The 14,604-nt window shown below is 42.0% G+C and overlaps 1 protein-coding gene across 4 annotated transcripts in view; it reads right to left on the bottom strand.

Moving 5' to 3' along the window:
• Window positions 1–14,604, bottom strand: part of IQCH (IQ motif containing H) — a 79,843-nt gene that overhangs the window by 58,270 nt on the left and 6,969 nt on the right. For all 4 annotated transcript variants that reach the window (XM_081838808.1, XM_081838807.1, XM_081838809.1 and 1 more), the window contains exons 5-10: window positions 12,956–13,075; window positions 7,401–7,515; window positions 6,224–6,352; window positions 4,704–4,915; window positions 2,813–3,364; window positions 1,294–1,360 (exon numbers count right to left, since the gene is read on the bottom strand). In XM_081838808.1, coding sequence (XP_081694934.1) covers window positions 1,294–1,360; window positions 2,813–3,364; window positions 4,704–4,915; window positions 6,224–6,352; window positions 7,401–7,515; window positions 12,956–13,075 — 1,195 coding nt within the window. The remainder of the gene's footprint in view (window positions 1–1,293; window positions 1,361–2,812; window positions 3,365–4,703; window positions 4,916–6,223; window positions 6,353–7,400; window positions 7,516–12,955; window positions 13,076–14,604) is intronic.

The following is a 14,604-nucleotide window of genomic DNA, read 5'->3' as shown; positions in this document are numbered from 1 at the left end:
GGCTCACTTGCAGAAAAATCTTCATCTATTTTTATTATATCAAAAGAATTAGAAAGGACTTCTAAAAGCACTAAGCATGTGGTAATATTGCTGACATCTGATTCCAAAGATCTAAAAATGTTTGTTTGCCAGCCATAAAAATTATTGCCCAACTCCTCTTTGCATTTTAGGTCAAGAGCAGTAGAAAGTACAAAATAAAATGATAAGGTACTATGACAGAAAAGGAAGATAGGCTGCATATTCCAAACCTCTGTGACACTTTACATGTGGCTTTGAAGAGGAATGACTGAATAAGACCAACGGATTGCAAACAATTGTTGGGACATTCACAGCTATGAAATTGCCCCTTCATTCTGTTCATTTTGTGCCAGCCAAGTCACCCCAGAGATTCACCCCCCCCCCCAAGCTGAAACCATAAGCAAGAGCAAAGATGCATATATTGAAGAGAAGCATTTAATACTTCTTACATAGTTTTCACTCCTTCGGATTAAGCCAACTACATTTCCTGAATAAGTGGATTTTAAAATCTGTGACCACGGCTTATATTTTCACCAATTTCCTAGAGAGAATATTTCTACCCTTTTGAGAAAACACTCAGGCTACCCCATCACTTTCCAGGAAAGACTTTTTAAAGCCCCCCAATTCATAAATGTAATTAAATAATTACATTAGCGCTAATTAACATGAAACTGCAGATTATTTAAGTACGGGGGAAAAACCCCACTATTCAACTTCTTAATTATTCTTGTGCACATAGCATCTCCTTTTGCTCAGGCGCCCAAGGTGCAAATAAAGCATCCCATCTGCTCGTAATTAGAACTAAATAATTTCAGAGAATGCAGCTTATCATTTTGACTGCACATTTGATTAAAAACAGGGCGCAAGCAAGATCCCAGTTTATTGGTGTAATAGCAACGAAGCAGGCAAGCCCATGTCCCCCCTGTCATTAACGGATACTGGAAACATTATCTGCTATATTGAGGGGAGGGGAGGGGGGAAAGAAGGGAGGGGAAAATACAACTTTTTAGTTCATTTCATACAGATGAAAGCGAATTACAGCAAATCACCTCTCCACTGAATAGCGGCCTCTACATAATGACTTTATTTGCTTAATCCCCAAATTAAACGCCGTTTCAAGCGAAGGCCCTGTGTTATTACTCTCATCATGTCGACAACATTTTCCTGCCGAGACCAATTTGAATAAAACAAGGGCCTTCCTTGAACTCAATCAAGGAGTCATAATGTGGTGGGTAATAGAGGTTGCTGATAGATCCAGAGACAAAAGCGTTATACCTAATGATGGGATATGGATAATGGTCCTCCTAGAGGTCCTGATGCGATTCCAGTTGGCGGCCAGATGCTAAAAATCAAGAGAAGGCATTGATCAGTGACAGGGGGAAGCTGTGGCGGATACAATCCAGTCAAACTTCAGCTGTTTCCCTCCCCCCTTCCCTTTTCCCACTGTACAGTTAAGCCAGGCATAAATTATATTAATTGATTTAATCACATACTTAAAACATCTTCCCCAATTAATTTAATTAGATGGCTACATGAAGCTACTGGCAGGGGAAGATTAGAGGCTGATCACTTAATTAACAGAATATGAATGAAAAAAAAGAAAGCAAACATAAATGAAATGGTGAGCACTAATTAAAAGCCTGTCTGCAAACTTAAGTACTTTCTGACAAAGTAGGGACTGCTACAGAAGCAAGTGAGAATTCTTTCCGCCCTCCAACCCCCCCCCCCCCAATCAAGTGCACAGCACAGGTGTAAGGGGAGAGGAAAGGTCAGGCAGAGAGAAAACATAGATGAAGGAAGAAAAGAGTGGAACTAGACTGGAAGACAGATATGTGCTTTGCTACCCAAAATGGCAGCACTGAATCAAGTACACCCTACACTCCCCTATACCATGTCTAAATGGAAGCACAGGGTGGTATCCAACAAAATGCTTTTGCTACTTTTGGCCATGCAAGGGAATTTCCTGTCCAACTCCTCTCCCCTAGTGGCCTCCCAGCTTGCCCTAGAGTGACCCCAACTCTCCAGACTTGGGGAGGGCCTGGAGGAGAGAGATGGGGGAAGTTTTGTTGCACTAACAGAAGCATTTCACTGGACACTGCCCATGTTAGGATCATTCCAAATTTATTAATATTTTATTATTAAAGTTATTAGTCTCAGGAATAGGGTGGGTCCTGAAACACACATCTTAGATGTCAATGGCCAGGGTAAAGGGGTGAGATTCAGCATATGATGAAAGCCTGGATGTTGAAAAGTTTTTCAGACTGTGCAAGTTGAGAGAGATGATTATTTCACTGTATTTTTATATGCATCTCTTCATTTTTAGCTGTTTCTTATTGTACTCTTGTACCCAGCTTAAAGATTATTTATGTTAAGAAGAATATGAACAGTATACAGAAATACATAGAATTATGGGGAGGGGAAATGTAATAGGGTTGCCATTTTCAGCCAAAATACATTCATTGCGACGTCTAATTTCAACCTCTGTCAATCCATTTAGAAAAACTAGATCATTTTCTAACAAGAGTGACCCAAGTAGAAAAAAGGAATTGCCCCCCTAATATGTAGAGGGGAGGAAACAGGCAGCAGTTCTGGGTGGACCCCCCCACTCCTTTTTGTGAGAAGAGGGGGTTGAGGAGAGAACTTATGCACAGAAGACTGAACATCTAATGAAGGATGAAAAGTGCTTGGACATGTCTACAGTTAAATGAAAAAATAGTAGCATTTTAACGCAACCACTCAAGCAAGTGATGTTTAGAGAAGGAGCACTGCCAGAACAGCTGGCAGCCTTGCGCACCTTGGCCCTGATGTAGAAATTCTCCAGGTGTCTCTGCCGCGATTCCTTCAGGGTATTTCTGACACGCCCCCGGTGAACATGCACAAGCCAAGAGATGGCAATCACTCCCGAGGCCCACTGCTGCTGCCTGAAGGTGATGTAGGCTTTTCTGAATTTGTAACACCTCCATAATGCCTGTATCTTGGTAGCTGCTACTGCAGTGCCATTTTGGCCTTTGTATCTCTGGCCAGGTTTACTTAAGAGCTTTTTGACTGCCGAAATGTTCTTTATCACAGAGAGAATTTCCTCCTTAGTTGGCCTCTGGTTCAGCTCAAAATCCGGAATGATCTCCATCACTCTTTTCCCCTTGACGATGGCGGAGGGAACAGCATAGTCCTTCAAAAAGTTAGAGACGTGCTCCAAGAAGGAAAGGACACTCCCCCAGAATAAGCAGCAGTGATTTTTAAACCCTTGGAGATCAAGAGCCGTGTAGTCTATGGCTCCCTTGCGAATTGGTATCTCAAACTCTAAAGAGAGATTCTGGAAGGTCGGAGATGATGTTATTTCTGCAGTCTATGGAAAGAGTGAAAGACATAAAGGAGTAAAACAAGCAGTGGAGACATGCTGTCCCATTAAATACCTACAATGAGATCCTAAGGATCCAAATCCTGGAATATTGTGACTACCAATTCAACATGCATCTAGCCTAGCTACGATATCACAAGCTCTGGTAGCACAAGCTCTGCAGTTTTATTTAGGGTACCGCAATGTGCTCTATGTGGGGCTTCCCTTGAAGACGGTCCAGAAGCTGCAGCTGTGTGCAATGTGAGATAATGTGTTACTGATCCTTCAAGCTCTGCATTGGCTCCTGCTGTGAAATTTCCTCCCACTGGAGATACAGATGCCCTTCACCTTATCTGTTTTTAGATCTCACTAGATGTATTGATTCCTATGGAAATGAGTGATTTAAGGGCTTATTACTTTTGGTGTTATTGCTTTTTATGCAATACTGTTATGTTGAATTTTGTGTACCACCCTAGAAACCTTTGGGTCGAAGGGCGGATTACAAATACTGCTAACAACAACAATACTAATAACGTTGTCAATGCAAGGACGGTCTTGATCAATCACAAAAGAGAAATAAAATACCTTATGGGTCAACTGAAGAAGAGTAATGTTTATCTAAATGCGCACTCAGAAAGCTATTTGGGAAGAGGCCAGGTGCTAACGTGACCAACCATGATGTAATAGCTATTTTTTCTTTATTTGTATGTCAGGAGAACTCTCATGGGGTCGGCGCAGCTAGAACTAGGAACATGCAGCTCTCTGTGCAGCTGTTCCATGATCTAGCAAATGCGCAGCTTGGAACACCTTCCTAGCAGTGAAGTACCTTCAGACTCTGGACTGGTTGCTAAGTCCTCCTTGACAGGAACAGCTATAAAAAGGATTCCTCTTAGGTGTAAGATCTTGCCTGAGCAACGAGGTCTTCCTTGTGTGTCTCTGACTCTGACTACCGAGCTCCAGTTTTGGTTCACTTCAGACAACTGGACATAGCTCAGTCCTGACAATGTGTCTCAATCTACATTTGGAGTCTGTGAGGGATTCCTCATTCACTTCAATAGAGGGCAGCTCCATTCCCAGGAAAACTCATCTGCATATGGAGTCCTGAATGCTATATCAGCCTTTCCAAATCTGGTGCATACCATACGTATATTTTGGATCAGAACTCCCATCAGCGCGTTGGCTGGACTTGAAGGGTGTTGGGAGTCCAACAACCTCTGGAGGGCACTAGGTTGTAGAAGGCCATATTAAAATTGCTTGGTGGCTTTATACATAACTGGGGTTATGTAGCTGGGTGCTATGAATCAAATAGATACCCAACATTTACAGGATGGAAATGATTCTGTCGTACCTTTAGCACCATGGAAGAAGACTTGGACAATGCCCGCTTCTGAATTGCCTGAATTAGGGGCAACTTTGATTTCTTGGGCGAAATAACAGAGATGCAGGATGGGGGTGGAGCAATGTTGCCCTTGCTTCCTCCTCTTCCCTTGCTTGAGGTGGACCCGGACTTTGAATAAAGAGGAGCTCGGACTTCCCCTTTCTTGCTCTCCACACCTCCATCTACAGAAGGGATGAATGTTTTGAACAGCTTTTATTAAACGTAAATATTAGATCACTAAACCTTAGGTATCAAATATAAATAAATAAATAAATAAATAACCTTGATGAATGATGAAATACACAGGGAATTAAGACTAGATCTGTTTTGTTATTCCCAACATTTCCAATGAAAGCTACAACTATAAGCATCCACTGTATTAAGCTACAAGTTACAATTTGGACTCTTCCAGGCTGTAGCTATTTTCTGGGGAGATTCAGTCACATACAGACAAATTCAAGTTGATTTGCACACAGGGAGAGACACTCAAATTAGACTTCTTATGAAGATGAAAGTGCAAGAAACAACCTCCCTGCAAACAAATTGGGATGAATGCTCAACAAACAGGTCAGCTGGAGGCAACCACAGACACAAAATGCATGGCACTGGAAAGGCATTTTCAGGTACAAAGCGGACAGAGGCAGAACGGACCTTTCATGGGTCCAGACTCCAATTCTTAGCAGAACAGGAGCTGCTGTTACAGTTTAATTTGCTGAAGAGTACCATGTGATGCCAGGAGGCTGAGCTTTGGCAGAGTGGGATGGCTGGTAGCTTGACTGCTGAAAAGGCAGGGTGGCAATGGTAAAAACCATTGGTCAGCTCAAGCAAGCTTGACAAACTGAAGTCTATTTATTTAGAGCATTTGTACACTGCTCTTCACCCAAAAGTGGCTTACATGAAATCAAAACAAGACATTCCATACCCACAGACTTATGTTCAAACAAACAAACAAACAAACAAACAATAATACAACAGATAAGGGAAAAGGGACAAGGAGAAAAGAAGAAAATAAAACTCAAAACTCAGGCACCAATTTCTGCACAGTTGTCTCTATATTGACCAACTAGTAAAGTTCAGAGGCAGGAGGTGCCTAATGGAGCTGGGCCTCTAGCAAAGCAGACAGAATGAGCCGTGCTTCCCATCTCTCCCTCTGAGGCAGCCTGATGAAATGTTTGCCCTCAGATGACAGTTGAGGCGAGAGGAGACCTGATGGAGCTGGCCTCTCAAAGCAGAGCCAATGGGGTAAGCACTGCTACTCAGCTCTCCCAGTGCTGGAATGGCAGCCCTCAGATGAGAATAGGGGAGGAACTGTTCTGGCAAGTTACCAGAAAGGAAGGAAGAAAAATCACCCTCAGACTCTACTGGGTTTGTCTGCTGCTGTGACCACTAGTCCTTAGAAACACCAATGCCATTGCCAAAATACGGAACACTGACCAGTCAATGGAGAAAGTTTCTCCTTTACAGTATCAGCAGCATCTCTTTGTCCCTACCTGCAGCTGGTTTCTTGTGCTTTTCATGAGATTCATGAAGAGGAGCAGCCTGAGGAAGAATGGGAGGTTTCGCTAGAGTAATCCTAGCTGCACGTGGAATCAGGCCTCTTTCAATAAGATTCAGGATCCCTAGATAAAAACCAGGGAGACTCAACAAGTTCTTTCAGAAGCAGCTTGGTCTGGGAAGTGTAAACTCCTCAGTCCTAAAGCCAGCCCACCAATATCATAGAACTGTAGAGTTTGAAGGGACCCCAAGGGCCATCAAGTCCAATCCCCTGTTAACGCAGGAATCTCAACCCGTGGTTCCCCATCCAATCTGAAACCGTGCTTAGCTTTGCAAAATGTACCAGCAGTTTTATTGCTGCACCGCTACCAAGCAACATTTTTAAGGCTAACATTTGCCTTTGGTAAAGGTGAAAAGGAGGGAGAGATGGAAGAATGCTGGGAGGAAGGAAGCAATTACCTCTTGCTTCCATCTCTCTCAACCTTCTGAGACAGGAAGTGGTTCAAAAAGGAGATCAAGGTGGAAGAGGAAGAAGAATGTATAAATGAGAGTATTCTTTTTCCTTTTCACTATCTCCTCCAGTTGGAATATGACTGAGGTGACAGGGGAGTAGTGGTGGTGGCTGGTGCCCCCTGGGCAGAAGGTAAGGAGCAGCCCAACAGCAGGTAGCTCCTGAACCAATGATGGACAGAGTCAACTACAGTATTCTAGTTTCCCTCCCATCCCTGCTTAGTTTTTCACTAAGAAGAAGCTGACAGCCAGGGACAACCCCAGGACTGGTTGTAAATAAGAACATAGGCAGTTTGGGGCTGGCTGAGGGTAGACTGAGGCTGGTGGGGCAGCACCACATTTGCCCTCACAGACTAGCCTCCACTGGAAGGGGGAGGGAGGCAGAGATGCCCATGACAGAAGGATGGAATCTTCACTTGTAATTTGTCCTTACACTCTTTCCCCTTTCACACACCATGCAAAGAAGAGGTGAGAGAAGGGGGAAACAGTGAGTGAACTTCCTGCCAGGTGTTGCCCATTCATCCCTATTTAAAACAGCCCACCAGTCAAACTGGCTGCCAACCAGTGGTTTAGGTGAAGTTATATATGCCAAGCATAACATACATGCCAGGACAAGTATAGCAAAATAAATCCCAGAGGATTGGGCACGCAGTTGTGACTGACCTTTCTCCGCATCTGTTTTGGAAACTGGAAAGGAAACCTTCTTCAAATGGAAGGAAGGTGGAGCTACTGAGAGGCTGGGGACCGTAACACCTTTTGCTATCTTCTGAGTTGGTGCCTAAGGAGAGACGAGAGGAAACCTATTCCTTCATCAGCTGCAAACTTTTTTGATATTAAGGAGTTCTTCACGCACGCGTGGCTAAATAATAAATACCATTTCCACTATGAATAGTTTCATTAAGGTTTAATAACAAAAAACAGTATGAGCTCAGATTTTACTGCTTAGGAACATGCCACACGATTGTCGACTGTCAGCGGTTGAAGCAATTTAAAGGAGAGTTAATTAAAATCTAATCAATGTCTTGTGATGTCCGCTATGCTATAAATAATAAAATAAATTTATGAAAACAAAAACACCCAGGGCCTTTTACAAAGAAATAGCTAGGTTTCAGCAATGACACTATGTAAACCAAGGGAGGTTAACCTGTGGCCCTCCAGATGTTTTTGGACTACAATTTCCATCAGTCCCAGCCAACATGGTCAATGTGCCAGGGATGATGGGAACTGTAGCCCAGCATCATATGGAGGTGGCCACAGGTTAACCACCCCTGCTGAAAATGTAAAAATGGTTATTCTAAAACAGCCACCTGTGGTAGTTCATAAAGTGGTTTAGGCAAATCTCATCCTTCCACTACAAACTCTCCCTTTTGGGATATTTCTGGTGGCCTGGTGAAACTCACTCAATTCCCTGATCTATGGTATACAGTGGGCCCGCAACTCATGCATAATCTACTTAAACACTCATGATTCGAGGTGAATAGCCAAAAATTAATTAAACAAATGGGAAACCCGCCACAGAAATAGCTTTTTAAGCCCTCTGCCTGGTTACTGGTCTCTGGCAGATTCACACAAGGGCCCTGGAACACTCCTAGAAGCCAACTCTGGACAGGTAGGGATGGTTGCTTGGGATTGATGGTTCTGGGCATTCCTGGCTTTATGTGATTTTGCCTTTGCATGTGGACCCCTGGGCCCAGTGTACATGAATGGCTCTTCATCATATCTAACATCTGCAACATGGAGCAGTTTTAAATCTGGTGCTTATTCACTACTTTATGTCAAATAAGTGAGCGGCAAAATCTGAGCTTGGGCTGTCAATTTACACCTCTGTTTCAGCACAAAACAGGAGGTGGGGAATACAGAGGCGTTGGACTTGACCATCAAAGGCTGTTCAATTATCTTCACAACTGAAGATATCTTTCATCAGAAGTGAAGCAAAGGCCACAGCAAAGAGCTGTCAGGAGAAAAGAGATGGAGAATGAATGACACACCATAAGGAAAGCAGGAGGGGACAGAAAGTGCTTTGTCCATCTTCCACACCTCCATGCTTGAAGCATCAATTAGTTAGTTAGGAAACAGCTCCTTACTAACCTAGAAGAGAATGGGTGGGCTACAGACAGATTGTGCCTATTTGTCATACATGATAGTGTTCTTAGGAAGAGAATTAGGGGCAAAGTTGGGAGGCCAAAAGGATCCAGTTCATTCCATATTTCCAGATATAGGATAGTGGGGAAAGGCACCCATTGCCCACTGCAACACACCTAGGAAGTTGCCTAAACAAAAAGACTATGGAATGCTGCCATAGGTAAAAAAAAACCATAGAGAAAGCCATAGGTAAAAACAAAAAGAAGAAAATAGGTTTCTTTCTGACCTTTATACTACTGTCAAGTGTAAGTCCCTTCAATTGCAGTGCCATGTCTGGCATTGGTTCAAACACTAAGGCTGCAGTCCTAACCACGTCCTATTGACTTCAATAGAGCTTACTACCAAGTACAGTAAGTGGGGTTAGGATTGCAGCCTAAGCCATCAACTGATTGTAAGCCTGAACACACCATTTGAGAGCCTTTTCCAACATAACACTTGCCACCAAGGGAATGCTTCCCCCCTTCTTCCCCCACAGAGGCATTCACACAAGCAACCTTTCTTTGGACCAGGTTGGCCACACAACATGGTCTGTGGTAATCTCAGGAGCAGGAAGGAATCAGATTAGAATCTACCACTGTAGTCACCAGATCTTTCTTGAAAAATCCCCACAGATGACTCATTACAACACAATGAATCTGACATATCTAATTTCACAGAAACATTCTGGCGAAGAGAAACATTACATCAGAACACAATTTTCAAAGGTTAGAAGAGAGATCTTAATTCGGGCTGCCGGCAAACATTTGCTCTGCATAATATGCCTGGAACGTGCTGCAGAAGTATTTTCTCCTGATCTCAAGCAATTCTGTGTATAATTAACTAGAGGCCTGAGACAAAACAATTCTATTAGTCTTTTTGAAGTGCATTTCTCTTGTGGATAAGAACTCCCACTCAATATGGTTATTTTTCTCTGCTTCAATTTAAACCGAGCATTCCCCCCCCCCCCAAAAAAAAGATTTTCTGTTTAGCTCATTGTATTTCTTTTGTTATTAACAAAGCAGTGCAGAGGCAAAAGAAGCTTTTGAGGGAGAAACACATTTCAGAAAAGGAGAATGGACACTGGAGGTTACCATCACTTTGTCCACCTTATACTTGCACAGCTGAGTAGCTGACAGACAAGTTTTCTCTTAGCATCAGATCAGTGCTGATGACGGATCACAAGCAGATTTGGCTTCAAATGCTGCTCTTTAGTGACACTGACAAATTAGTTGGATAATTATTTCATATTATCAGTGGCCCATGGAATTGATTTCACAAAATTATGGACACATGGAAAATATATAGTCCGTGCAAAAAAACCCCAAATACTTTCCATCTATGATGAAACTCTTAAGATTGAGTATTTGATAGTCTTCCAAAGGAAGAAAAAAACCCCTCCTGATTTTGTCACTCTCTATTAAAATGCTTTTTGACTGTGGAAAAAGGAGGTACTAGATGTAAAGATAATGTAACCTACAGATGTTTTTACACATTTAATAAAGCCTTAAATCAAGAGCACTGCACAATTATCTATTCTTAAAGATTTCCATGAGTTGAATATGCCCCCCCTCTCTCTAGGTAGTTAGAAGCGCTTAACATATATGCCAGTAATCCTTCCAACAGTTCTGTAAGGTAGGCCAATATTAGTGGGGTGGGGTTTACAACATATTCAGGCCACTCAATGAATTCATAGCTAACATGACATTTGAAATAGATATTTCATAGCTCATCCCTTTAACCACTAGGTTAAGTCTGCAGCCTCCTTACCATCTCACTGAGTCAATGCCTTTCAGTTCTTTGTGTGCATGTGTGCACTGGGGGGGTGCAGGAGTCTCCCTTTAAACTGTTAGGAAATACTTTTTTTACTGAAAACCTACCAAAAGTCCCCCCTCCCCAAATCTATCCATTTCAAAACTCTGCCGTACCAGGTGTTTGTGCAAAAATAGCTACACAACTCCAGTCCGTGCCACATGTGCTTTTCAAAAAACGAAACAGAAGCAGCACAGAAGGAAGTGAGCAAGATAATTGCTGGCTCGAAGTGCCACACATTTTACTTGTGGGCAGAGGGCCAGCTTACACCAGGCAGAATTGGCCAGCGCTGCTTATTGGAATTCTGGGCTGGGCCTTCATTCTGGTCCGGCGACAGCTGTAAGCCAGCAGCCCATAGCATCTCAATCAGGCGCCGAGCTCCGTCAAAGAATGCTGATACGGACGGAAGCCGCTTCAGCTGCACTCCGCCTTGCAGAATGACAGTCAATCTTGGATTCCAGATGACAAGAACTGGATAAAAAATGTAAAACAAATGGTGACCTTTCCAAAGATTAATTTGTTTACCAACAAAGAGCTCTCCGTTTGTCATCCAGGATAGGGGTGACCTTCACATTCCCATTTCTAGGTTGAGAGGAGGCTGAATGTAGTCATCTGTTCACTTAACTCTGTCTCACCAATTATTCCCTCTCTTATTTTTGGTGAAAGGGACAGTTTATTAATTCACTGTGGTCTCCTGTTACGTTCTTATAAATGCAGTCAACGTATTCCAGATTACTGCAGTGGAACATCAATTTGTTTAAGTCTAATTCTGCTACTGATGCCAAAATTATGGTTTTCTTTGTAATTGCAGCCATATGCAAGCATTTAAAGTGTGTGTGTGTGTGTGTGTGTGCAGTATATTCTTTTCTTCAGATCTTACACTGCTTCTATCCACTCTCCTGTTCATTTGAAATGAAATTGCTTTATTGCCGTCATTTAAAAAATGTATGCATGCATCCCGTAGGAGATTAATTCAAATACATGCGTATATAGCACAAAACACACACACAGAGGAAAAGCGGGAAGAGGAAAAGGAGCAATTGGAGTAACTTCAACGGGCAGCAGAAGACAGCAACTCGTAAAAACTCGAGATCGCCACAGCATTAAATTCTTCCTTATGAATAAATGAAGAGGTTCCAAGTTTACATTATTTATTTATTTATTTATTTGGATATTGGGACCAAAATGCCAGTATAAGTCTATGGCTCTGCAGCAATCTTTATGAAAATGAGAACGATAGAATGCTCCTTCTAGGTCACAGCAATTATTTAGAACTATCATTGTGGCAATTTCAACGGCCATTTTCCTTGGTGTATGTTCTATGACCGAGGCGAGCAGCTCATTAGGCCATGTCAGAAATCACGGGCGAGAGGAATGTTAGAGGGATGCAGCTCATTTGCATCTCTAAGACGCAGACAATTAACATAATTTGCATCCCATTTTAATTAACATTGCTAATCTGCATATTTTAGCCACATGTAATTAACATAATTTCATGTGTTCACAAACAATACTAATCTATACATTTTAATTGCTTGCAATTAACATAATTTGCATGTAATTTTAATTAACAGTGCTAATTTGTATATTTCCATTGCTGTAATTAAAATAATTTCATTTTTTCACAAGTGCTGTCTTCTTGTATATCACAGTTGCATATAATTGATATAATTTGCAGATAATTTTTCATGAATACCAGTAAGTTATACAACCAAGTGGTTTGTACTTAACATAATTGACCTATCATTTTTTTAAACAAAATGTTGATTTTCAAGGACCAGGATTTATTGTAAATGTGCATTATCTGAAACAACTTCCTAGATTCAAGTTGCTATCTTTTGTAAACTTATGGTGAAAAATGGTTAAGCACAGAAAACATGGAGAATATAATTGAAACAGACTCAGGGCTAGTTTGTATATGCAAACTAATCATCAGATGACTACAACATCAAGTGATGGGTTGAACATATGAAGGGGCCATCACACATTAAACACGTTAAACACAACTTTCATTCTACCTCCCATTGCCTCAGGCACAAAACTTTTTAATGGAAAGAGTTTACTCATCAAGAAGGTGTTGTCATCAAATGTAAAAAAAAAATGCAATGTCATTTGAAGCCCCATCTTCTTCTGAGGCTGATCTTCTGAACTAGGACTGCATTTCCTAACCACGCACCCCCAAAAAGCTGCTGCAATACTGCCTGCCTGGATTGTTTTGGGGAATAATTTACAATAGTTATAATAATATTGAAACAAATAAGCCATTGAACCACATCTTTGTTACTTACAGGGGCTGTTTGTCTCTGATTCATTATTGGCAAGTCAACTCCATAGTTCTCATTTACAAAATTTCGATGGCAAGCATTGCGTGGATTGTACATAATCTTCACCATCATTGAAAGTTTTTGCTGCAAGAGAAAAAGCTGTAAATAGATGCTAAATGGAACAAAAACAAAGGTTCTAGAGAACTCATCTGCTGATAATTTGCACACATACTTTGAAAGCATGTGTGGCGTTGCTAAGGATTTATGTGCACTGGGTTTTTTTGGGCAATTGGCTTAGTGCACTGATGTACAACCCCAAGGCAGAATGCAAACAAAATGGCTAACTAGAAAAAGCAGACATATACAGCCAAAGCTCACATCCTGTGTGGATGAGGGAGGTCAAAGACCAGAATGCAGCACTAAAGTAAGAAACATTAGATTGTATAACCCCTGCTTTTGCCCTTCTGTCACCAAACCGAGGAACTAAACTCTTAGCTACTACCCTCTTTGTGGCCCAAAACTCTGCAGCAAAGGTGATCCTAATCTCAGAGGCTCTTTCTGGCAGCTTTTGCCTCACTTAAGTCAAAGAGCTCTGGACCCCGGGGCTGGCAGCCATACATTTGCAGGACCTAGAGCTTCTTTGGCTGACTAGACTCAAAAGGCTATCCCATCACCTCTGCCTGAGCCTGACACCACAGAATACTTGAGCAGCTCTGTGGCAACCTCCCTGCAGAACCCTAAGAACATAAGAAGCCCCATCTAGGCCACCACCCTGTTTTCACAATGGCCAACCTGTAAGTAGAACCTGAGGGCAACAGCACTCTCCCTACTTGTGATTCCCAGCAACTGGTATTCAGATGCTTACTGATAAGCAGCCATTGCTAGCCTTATCCTCCATGAATTAATCTAACCCTCTTCCAAAGCCATCTAACTTGGTAGCCATCACTATCTTTTTGGGGGTAAATTCAATCCTGAGGGTAGCTCCACCCAGCGGCACTTTTGGCTTGGCATGCTTTGTTAGGAGACTGCAAGGGACCCATGAAGGCATGAATCAAGGCTTCAGGATCTCATCTGCAGGGACTGGGTATGAATTAGGAACTGGGTATGAATTACATTTTAAGTCCTTCATCAAAAAAACTATCCACATCTTATTAACCTTGCCTTTTGTGGACTAGAATCTTACTCCCCCCACTTCCACCCCCCCCCCAATGTTGAGATTCTCTGGCTGAAAAAGCCAGAAAATCCATTGGGCTCCTCTGCTTAGTATCTTTTGCTCTAAACATTCCACAGTGTGAAGCGGATGTAGTCGATTCCTACTCTGATCATTAGGCTACATTTGTGGTCCTGCCAAACTTGCTGTAGATTTTTATTTAGTTATTTATTTTTAAATCAGGGATTACCGGCCCAGTGAACCAAAACAGCTTCCTCTGGTTCAGCTTCAGTTCACTGACTCCATGAAGGTAAAGAACATGCTTAGGAAGTAAATGGGAAATAAATAATAATTAAAGAAATGGGAATTCACAATCCTGAAGGGAGTGATAATACTGGTTTTAGCTGGATGGAATGTCTCCAGCTATTTTGCTTGCTTTTTTAAAAAAATCCAGTGGAAGAAAATCCTTGTGGAAAGGAGGGGGGACATATCTTTAATAAGCTCATCTTTGCCTTAATGAATA

The sequence above is a fragment of the Podarcis erhardii genome (assembly GCF_964252035.2).
Source record: "Podarcis erhardii genome assembly, chromosome: 14".
Taxonomy (NCBI): domain Eukaryota; kingdom Metazoa; phylum Chordata; class Lepidosauria; order Squamata; family Lacertidae; genus Podarcis; species Podarcis erhardii.
The sequence above is the reverse complement of the archived record's forward strand: the minus strand, read 5'-3'. Positions and strand labels throughout refer to the sequence as shown.